Here is a 10,200-nt window from a genome sequence, read left to right on the forward strand (position 1 = left end):
TCTCCATCCATCATCAGGCGCCTGTAGGCAAATGCCTACAGTGCCTTATGGTAAATCCAACCATGGCCGAACCCCGAATTGCGTGTCTGAAGGGACAAACTAGTTTATATGTAGGGAAATACTGTATATTTATGTTCCCCTACATTGCCTAGCGATGGGAGAAACACTTCCCTCACCCAACTCCCCATCGCCAGGACCATACATACGCACAGGTAGGCAGAAAGGGTCTTGCGGTAAACTTTAATATCGATGTATTTTTGTATTTATTTTTTTATCCTCAGTGATCATCATCCTGTCTCAAGTGCAATCTCCATCCCAAAAAGACGGCCCAGCTCCACCTTCTGCAGCCATGACGTTGGCTTTTCCAGCAGATCTCCAACCCCAGAGAAAGGATCGCGAAAAAGGGCAAGTTCTGAAAATGAGAAAACACAGTACGCAACTCCGCCTCCTAGCTACAGCACAGCGCTGGCTGAGCCTATTCCTATCCTGATTCCATCCGCCCACTGCGAGAGGGGGCACTATGGTTCCTCTCTGGATGCTAGCCTCGATCTGTCCAAAGGAAACGACCGCAAGGATTTCTGTGAAAGCCTTAATGGAGACGGTAGGCCGAGATGCGAAAGCCACGACCGCAGCGAGGCCGAGCAGTCCTCAGACTCTTCTTGTGCCGTCAACGGCACTTTGTTACAGAACGAAAGTGTGGAGCTTGCCAGTGAAGGCCTGACCTGTAACCTCCACCCTTCACAAAGCGGCGATCTGCATTGCACGGTGGAACAAGCCGAGGAGATTCTCGGTACTGAAGCCGCAGACTTCACCTCAGGGGATCATCTGGAAGAGTTCAACAGCATTCCGGTGGACCATGCCGTGGCCGTAGAGTGCGACGAGCAAGTCTTGGGAGAGTTTGAGGAGTTCTCCCGTAGAATTTACGCATTGAATGAGAACATGTCCAGCTTCCGAAGACCGAGGAAAAGCTCAGACAAATAAACCCGACTTTGATCAGTCGTACTACCAATAAAAACTGGATGCTGAACTTTTTGCACATTCTAACATTTGTAACTGAGAGAAAGAGAGAACTTCTTCCCCGTAAAGAAGATCTTCTGTTCACTTCCACTTAGACTTCATTGTCACAGATTCATTCCTTCCTGTATGTTTCAGTATGTTTTTGTTGAGCATCTTAAGGTATGGGGTTTCAGATTGTAACTATGCTTTGTGGGTGATCACTGAGATGCAAACATTTTCCACTCTAATGCAAAATTATGCTAATTTCAAATACAAATGTATGCAGCTTGAAAAATGGACCGGTCAAAGGCCACTTCGAATTCATTCGGTCCATTTTCAAAATAATTAGCATAATTCTACATTAATTCTGAACTATTTACATCTCATCGAACGTCCTTGCTCACAGTAGATACTTGCAGAAATCTTCTATGGCCAGTGGGGCCTTCATCAGTGGCTGTAGACAGTTGTGGGTGGGGCCTAATAGTGTAAGGTCATGGCTCATCATTGGGTAGGTAAATCTTTGTGGTAACCAAGCAATAGGCTGAACAGTAGCACCAAAACTGTTGCTTCAGATCCCATTGTGATGATTATGGATGATGAATAAGATGCAAATATTTCAGTTTATGCAAATTTCCATGCAAATATAGGCAGCTTTTAAATGAACCAGTCAATTTAAACCTTGGTGTAAATTGATTGGTCTATTTTTAAACTGCATATTTTTGAATAAAAATGTACATAAATTTGCAGGTAGAAGAAAAAACAGTTTTGTAAAAGTAAAAACTTTTAATTTTCTTTGCTACTTACATACATTTGCATAAACTCTGAAATATTTGCATCTTATTGATCGTCCCTGGTGATGATTGATTGGTGCATATTTTGAGCATGCTATTGGGTGGCCAGAGCTTAGCTAAAAGCTGTGTAGAGATGACCAATCAGATGCTGATAATTTTGGCTTACATGCAAATTTAATTGAAGTTCTGTGGAATTGGGCCAATCAGGATCCACAGGAAATGCAAATGAATGGCCCATTTTCAAGCAGCATTCTTTTTGCATGCACATCTGCTTGCAAGTCGAGCTTTAATGTTATGGTGTGCACCAAAAATGACCCCGGTATCCAAGAGTGTTAGGATTTATGTAGCTGCCTGTTGGTGCCACTAGGTGGTGCCCTCTGATCATATTGTTAATCATGGTCACACATTTCAGTTTGTGACGAATTGCCTCGATCCTGGTCTTGTCTTTTGAGGTCGCCACTAATGGTCCAATTTTCTGAATGATAGTCCGACTGATCTGATAAATGCAGACTGTCGGAATTGAACGATTGGGTCCGCTAACTGGAAGGGAACAGGAATCCCATCCAATTTTTAAGATCAATTCCATTGATTGCATTGAGTAAGTGGTCCATTCCCGTTAGTGGAGCTGATCGATTGCTTCTGACCGATTGCATTTATTGCATCAGCTGGTCGATCGTTTGGAGAAATTGGACGGTTAGTGGCCACCTTAAAAGACAAGACCAAGATTGAGGCAATTCATCACAGACTGACCAATATAACCTGAGAGCGGCACCTAGTGGCACCAGCACGCAGCTACATTACTCCTAACACTGCGTTTTACTAGAGGCACCTTCTGCCAGAACACTCAGAATGATTCTTTTTACGATCCTATTTCGGAAAGTTACAAAATTTTTGTCTATAGAAATAGACTTAGATCAGACTAGCGTAAACCTCGCTGGTTGTTGATGGGAACAGATTTTTTTGTTCTTGTATTTACTCCTCACCTCTAGGGAAGGAATCAAAAGGCTTTAAAGGAATACTTAAGTCAAAATCAAAAAATGATTTTTACTCACCTGGGGCATCCCTCAGCCCTCTGAAGCTGTATGGTGCCCTCGCAGCCTCGCTCCGATCCTCCTGTCCCCGCCGGCGGCTACTTCTGGGTTCGGCGACAGCCGCTGACAGGTTGGGAATGCGAGTGATTTTCCGCGTTCCCAGCTGCTATATCACCCTCTATGCTGCTATAGTGTATATGTTATACGCTATAGCAGCATAAAGGGTGATATAGCGGCTGGGAATGCGGAGAATCACTAGCGTTCCCAGCCTGTCGCCGAACCCGGAAGAAGCCACCGTCGGGGCCAGGAGGATCGGAGCCAGGCTGCGAGGGCACCGGACAGCTTCAGGGGACTGAGGGATGCCCCAGGTGAGTAAAAATCATTTTTTATTTTTGACTTAAGTATTCCTTTAAGCCCCCCTTCCCTCTTCCCTCCGAGCTACTTACCAGTGGCTTCCTCCAGCTCCTTCCCAGCGACATGTCACACGACGCAGCTCCACTCGCAACCCATGGCCTGGTATCCCCGCCGGTACTGAGGCCGACCTCAAGGTCTGTCTCGTATGGCAACTGTGCGAGCGGTGCTGTCAATCACGGCCATGTTGTCTGCCTCAGTACCGTCTGGGAAACGACGAAGCTACGTCGTGGTACATCCGGGAAAGACCTGGAGGAAGCCACCGGTAAGTAGATGGGGGGGGGGGGGGGATTAAAGCCTGATAATTCCTTTTAAAGGACAACTGTAGTGAGACGAATATATGTAGGCTGCCATATTTATTTCCTTCTGAACAATACCAGTTGCTTGGCTGGTCTGTTTGGCTGCAGTAGTGTCTGAGTCACACCAGAAACAAGCATGCAGCTGATCTTGTCAGATCTGACAATGTCAGAAATACCTGATGTGTTGCATGCTTGTTCAGGGTCTATGGCTTAAAGTATTAGAGGCAGAGGATCAGCAGGACTGCCAGGTAACTGGTATTGCTTAAAGGGAAATATGGTAGTCTCCATATCCCTCTTGCTTCAACCTGTCCTTTAAGTCACTTGCTACCTTAGTATTACGCACCCAAGGTTTGTCACTTAGCACAGTGCTATAGAAGATGATGGTTGCTATCAGCAGGACTGCCAGGTAACTGGTATTGCTTAAAAGGAAATGCATATGGCAGCCTGCATATCCCTCTTGTTTCAGTTGTCCTTTTGCCCGTTGTGCTCACTGACGCCTGCTTTTGGTGATTGTACAAGGAATGACTCACTTATAAAGGTGAGATCTTCTGATTGAGGCAGCCATCCACTTTCCTCAGCTTCCATTCTCTGCTCTGCTCTTGAAAATGAATTTCTTTAATCTGATGAGTTACTTGACTTGCCACCAATATACAACTGAGAAGAACACTAAAGGCCTCCTGCATGTCCAGTCACATCACAGGCGGCAGATTCAATCACACGTGCACAACCATTACCCAAGGTGACTGTGTCATGTTATACCTGCTTAAAAAAAGAAGTTCTGAACCTTGGCTTCCATCATTAACAAAGACCTAAACTCTTCCAAGGGAGGAAAACAGATAAAAACACCCTGTATGTATTTACAGATAACGGCCTGTCTAAAGCTCCCTTATCTGGAGGTAAGGAGCCAGTGTAATTTGAGCTGTCATTTCTGTCTGTGTAGTGTTCAGACAGGCTATATGTAAACACAGAGGTTTAACCCTTTCTATGTTCCCAGCAAACCAAGAAGTAACCACACTGCAGCTTCCCTGAAGGAGCTCTATAAGCTGTAACAAGGAAATGCTTTTCTGTAAGGGCCCATTTCCACTATCGCGGTTTCCACCGCAATTCCGCAGAGTTTCCCCGCTAGCGGCGCCGCGGCCGAATCGCTTGCGGGAGCGATTCGGCCGGAACCCCCCGCAGAATTCGCGGCGGAGGCTGCGAATCCCATAGCCGTGCATGGCACGGCTCATGGGATTCGCCTGCGATCCCGCCCACCCACTCAGTGCCGGCGTGCGTCTGCGAGACGCACGCCGCAATAGTGGAAACGGGCCCTAAAGGTTATTAGCAGAGCACAGAGGAAGTTCTGAGTTCAGGTCCACTACAAGGTGTAAGACTAACATTCTCCACCCATTCAGGCAGGGAATTGAATCCTCTTCATGGGCTTGTGTAGAATTTTGGAGAGTTCTTTCTTTGTGCCCTATGGGACTTGTTTGCATTTGCTGGTGGCCATTCTTTGTTCGCTTATTTTTCTGTTTTCTGGAGTGTATATCACCAACCACTTACTGTTATTATTGCTATACGGGGGAACTCAAAAAATTTGAATATTGTGCAAAAGTCCATTTATTTCAGTAATTCAACTTAAAAAGTTAAACTAATATAAGAACTCGGAACCCTTTGCAGGTGTTTTGGATTGATTAGCTGATCAGAGTGATTAGCTGATCAGAGTCTGACACTCTGAGCATAGAATATTGAACATTTTCTCAATACTGTATTCGAATGGCCTGAGATTCTGATTTTGGGGTTCTCATAATCATCAAAATTATAGCAAAGGCTTAACCCTCCTGGCGGTACGCAGTTTCAGAGGCTGCGTCCGCAGGAGGATTTTTTAAAAATGTGTTTATCTTTTAGCTAGCACTTCGCTAGCTAACTATGTCCCCCAAGCCCCGCCGCACCTAACTAAACCCCCCAATCGTCGCCGGCAATATTTACCCCTCCACGATCCCGCAAGAGCTGCAGCTTCACCATTCAGCTTCACTCGTCGCTATGGCAACGATTGGACATGACCTCTGACGTCATGTGCAGTCCCGATCCTCCCAAGAGCGAAGCCTGGAGCTGATTGGGAGGCTGCACTATCGCGGGATCCCTGGGGGGTATGTATTATTGCGGCAATTGGGGGGGGGGGATCGGTGGAGAGCGGCGAAACTTGGTGGACATAGCTAGCAAAGTGCTAGCTTCAGATATTACAACCAATTCTTGTAAAAAAAAAAAAATCATCCTCCCAGGGACATGTGATCCTCTGCGGCGGCTAGCCCGAGCGTAGGTCGGGGTTACCGCCAGGTGGGTTAAAATATCTTGCTTTTCATGTAATCAGTCTATTTCATATAGATTCAATATATTCATATTTCACCTTTTAAGTTGAATTACTGAAATCAATGGACTTTTGCAGGACATTCACATTTCGAGGTTCGCCTGTATAAGCCATTAAAGCGGACCTGAACTCAGAACAAACCGTTTTTGTTACAGCTGATACAAATCCTGCAATAAATCTGTAGCATTTCTACTTCATGCTTTCATGGAAACAGACATCGGGTTAACATCCTGTGTTTATAAATTAGCTGCTCTGGCCTGACTGACAATGTGCCGACACAGCGGAGGGATCAAATTACAAGTTGTGATTAGTCACAGATGAGGGGGAAGTAGGCTAAACTCTCTAAATACATACAGGGTGCATTTCTCCGTTTTCCCTCTGTCCTGTGCAAGAGTTCAGGTCCACTTTAACCACTTAACGAACAGCTAACGCCGATAGGCAGCGGCTGGTCGTTTGTGGTTTTACATGGAGGCCGTTCCATGTCAGTTCATGGAGGGTGTCTCTGTGAATGGAGGCTCGCAGGCTAATTGTAAACACGCGGGGAAGAAATCCCCGCTGCTTACATCATACGCTGCCTCTGAATGGCCGGGATAGCCGCCGTGTGATAGTCTGAAGCCTATCCTTAAGTGGTTAAGGTTAACTCTTTCAGGCAGGAAAAAGAAAATCTAGTTATTAATGGGGATGAACAGATGCAAATTTTCCGAGTTGATGCAAATGTATGCAATTTTTTTATGCAAATATATGCAGTTTGAAAATGGGCCAATCTGTTTAAACCCAGGTTTAAATTGATTGGTCCTTTTTCAAGCTGAATATATTTGCACAAAAAATTGCATAATTTCAGAAATTTGTATCTTATTGATCATCCTTAGTTATTAATAGTTTTAGCGCTGTACATACACATGGTTATCTAGTCACCTCGGGTATACTTTAAAGCAAACGTTTAGTGTGATAGATGGAGTCTAGTCTTCCTGTGTGTGGCTACAAGCAGAGTGCAGCTGGTTTCCACTCCATCCCATAATGCACAGCAGACACCTAGGAGCAGTTCATTATGGGCTGTGCTGAGCTGGGTGGGCTGAAAGGGAGCTGGAAAAATCCACCTGCAGCCAAACAACAGCAGCCCTGACTTATCGATCAGAGAGGAGCTGCTGCAGCCTTTTATTAGGAAGGCTAAGGCATGATAATCACTGCTTGGCTGCAGGTGTAGATTTTCCAACTTTCGCTAGCCCAGTCTGACGTGGAATAGGGTTCTCCTGTTGGATATTGGGGGGGCACTTGGGAGGGCTTATATCTGCTGTGCAAGCCCTGGTCCTAGAGACTGTTACTCTAAGGACAGATTTACTTTAACAATGGTAAAGCCAAGAATGCTGCCAGCATGCGGGCATCCTGCAACTGCAAGTCCGTGTGATCGGCTTTAAAGGGAACCTGAAGCGAGTTAAAATGATTAAAAAAAAACACATGAATGAATATTACATACTAACCTCGCTGTCAGTTCCTCTCAGAAGCTCACCACTCTCTTAATGGTAATGGCAATTTTCAAAATGGAGGACAGAAAATTCCATTAATCACAGTGGACAAAAGGGACGCAGGAGAGGAGAAAGATTGATGAGTAGACTACACAGGAGGAAAGTATGACCTGTGTATGGTTATTTTGACTTTTTATTTACAGTTCAGGTTCTCTTTAAATCCATTTCTGCAGACGTAAGGGATAGCTGAACTGACAGTACAATTATCAAGGCTGCCCCTTCAAGAGGACCTGAGGTGGGTTTGAAGAATATTATCTGCATACAGAGGCTGGATCTGCCTATACAGCCCAGCCTCTGTTGCTATCCCAAACCCCCCAAAGGTCCCCCTGCACTCTGCAATCCCTCATAAATCACAGCCACACTGCTGACAAACAGCTTGTCAGAGCTGGCTGTGTTTATCTCTATAGTGTCAGTCTGCTGCTCTCCCCGCCTCCTGCAGAACTCCAGTCCCCGCCTGCATCCCTTCCCTCCCTGCTGATTGGAGGGAAGGGACGGGGCAGGGACTGGAGCTATGCAGGAGGCGGGGGAGCAGCTGAGACTGACACTACAGATGTAAACACAGCCTCACAGCATGGCTGTGATTTATGAGGCATTGCAGAGTGCAGGGGGACCTTAGTGGGGTTTGGGATAGCAACAGAGGCTGGGCTGTATAGGCAGATCCAGCCTCTGTATGCAGATAACATTCTTTAAACACACCTCGGGTTCTCTTTCAGCTGCCCAAATGCCTGTCTAGACCACCAGTTGGTGCTCCCACCTCCATCTACAGTACTTGAATTTGTTTACATAGAGTTCAACTGCTCACTCCAAACACTAGGTGGCACTGTTAAATAGGAAACAAATGGCTTTTTAATGGGAGAGACTTTCTGCTGCAAAGTAGATCCAGCTGCCATCAGTTGTGCTGCATGTAAACAACAGATCTGACTGTTCCCAGTGCCTGCCAGGAGGGAGGGGCAGGTACTGGAGACTGATACTAGCATTTTTGACAGCAGTGTTTTACAAGTGCAATTGTCCTTTAAGTGTATGCTTAACCAGAGAGCTTTGACTCTACCAGCTTGGAGATGAACTCCACCTCCAACTATTTCACAGCAAAATTCCACATCTTCAGTGAACAGTTAAAGCTCTGTGAAGGAGGTGGAGCATAGTACAGAGGGGCCGCCCCTTCTGTACTATGCTCCACCCCCATCCGGTTCACAGTTTGCCTCCAGGTTGAGGCGCTATTGTACAGAATGAACCGTGGGTGCTCATAACTCTTCAATTAGAACTCGTCTACTCTCTGGCGCCATAAGGATTTGTGAAGTGACTGGGCCTCTTTACAGTGAAGATACATTGATGCTTTATACAGTCATTTTCTTTATCCCCTTCTTAAAGTTACTTTTCTTTTATAAAGCGTTTGCCCATTTATTAAGGTCTATGAAGTAAGGGTCTGCGCGTCAGCAGATCTCCTATGTAGCATGTAGCTAGTAATCCATATGCAGTGTATCACCTGAAATGATCATGCTGTATTTTTGTTTTCCATAGAGATTTATTTTAATTATGTTGATAATTTCAGGAAGTGCTTGACGACACTTTACACCTGTAATATTCTCAGAATGAAGGTGACGTTTTACATTAATGTATGGAGATGTATGGCTTTTTTTGTTTTTCTGTTTTCCATTTCAATCTTTCGATGCACAGTATTAGTATGTATATGGCAAACTTATTTATGTTAAAGGACGGTATACTCTGTAAGTAGGGTTTATTTTCCTATGGCTATACAGTAAAGATTCTGTAGAGAAATGCAATGTCTCGTGTGTTTCCTGCGCTGCGTGTGAAAGTTCTGTTGTATGGGAAGGGACTCCTCTTTTTTGCAAAGTTTTTAAAGGACAACAGAAGAGGAGAATATAGAGACTGCCATATTTGTTTCCTTTTAACCACTTAATGACAAATGGACGTATATATACGTCTAGTGTCGTTCTGGAGGGTGCACCACCAGTTTGTTACTAAATGAGGCACATGTGGTATCATTTTAACCGTGACGAGTTGTAGAATACATTTTGGTGTCTTAAATCTTCGACCCACATCACATAAAAAATAGGTAGGATCAAACCCAGTCCAACATAAAGTCATTTTCAAAATTATGATCAAACTTGGAAAAGTTTTAGCAAAACTACAAGAGACATATGTGGTAACGTTTTAACCTTGATAAGTAGCAGAATTGAGTTTAGAGAGTTTTAGGGTTGAGGCCCATGTCTTGTGTATTCTTTTTAGCCACAAACTGAATCAAAAGCACCAAAATTTTTGCATGTTCTGTACCAGAATAAAATAATTGTAAAATGAAAACCAAGTGACTGAATATAAAAGAAAAAAACATTGTTACCTTAGCAACTTTGCTTTTTAACCACTTAAAGGAATCATCAGGCAATATTAATATAAATCCTATTTACTTACCTGGGGCTTTCTCCCGCCCCTTGCAGCCGACTGTCCCACGCTGACAGCTCCGCTCTCCGCAATAGTTCCCAGCAGTAGTACTGCGCCTGCGCAGTACGTCGCGGACAATGTGGGCTTGATTGATAGCTGTGCTTCATGTAGGAGCAGTAAGGACGACCTTGAGGTCTTCTACTGCACCATGCGGGGACCCTGGGTCGGTGGTTGGGAACGGAGCTGTCAGCATGGGACAGACAGCTGCGAGGGGCTGGAGAAAGCCTCAGGTAAGGATTTACATTAATATTGCCTGATGATTCCTTTGAGAACTTCTGCCATGCTTATCTATGTCTCTATATATAAACAACTGTAAACACATGTAAACACTTCTGTTTTCTATTT

At 44.8% G+C, this 10,200-nt stretch overlaps 1 protein-coding gene across 9 annotated transcripts in view; it reads left to right on the forward strand.

Annotated features, from left to right (window-relative positions):
• UVRAG (UV radiation resistance associated) overlaps window positions 1-1,111 on the forward strand; it is a 300,947-nt gene extending 299,836 nt beyond the window's left edge. For all 9 annotated transcript variants that reach the window (XM_068266640.1, XM_068266642.1, XM_068266636.1 and 6 more), the window contains one exon: window positions 282-1,111. In XM_068266640.1, coding sequence (XP_068122741.1) covers window positions 282-981 — 700 coding nt within the window. In that variant the 3' untranslated portion in view covers window positions 982-1,111. The remainder of the gene's footprint in view (window positions 1-281) is intronic.
• Window positions 1,112-10,200: the final 9,089 nt, after the last annotated feature.

The sequence above is a fragment of the Hyperolius riggenbachi genome, chromosome 2 (genome assembly GCF_040937935.1).
Source record: "Hyperolius riggenbachi isolate aHypRig1 chromosome 2, aHypRig1.pri, whole genome shotgun sequence".
In the NCBI taxonomy this organism is placed as follows: domain Eukaryota; kingdom Metazoa; phylum Chordata; class Amphibia; order Anura; family Hyperoliidae; genus Hyperolius; species Hyperolius riggenbachi.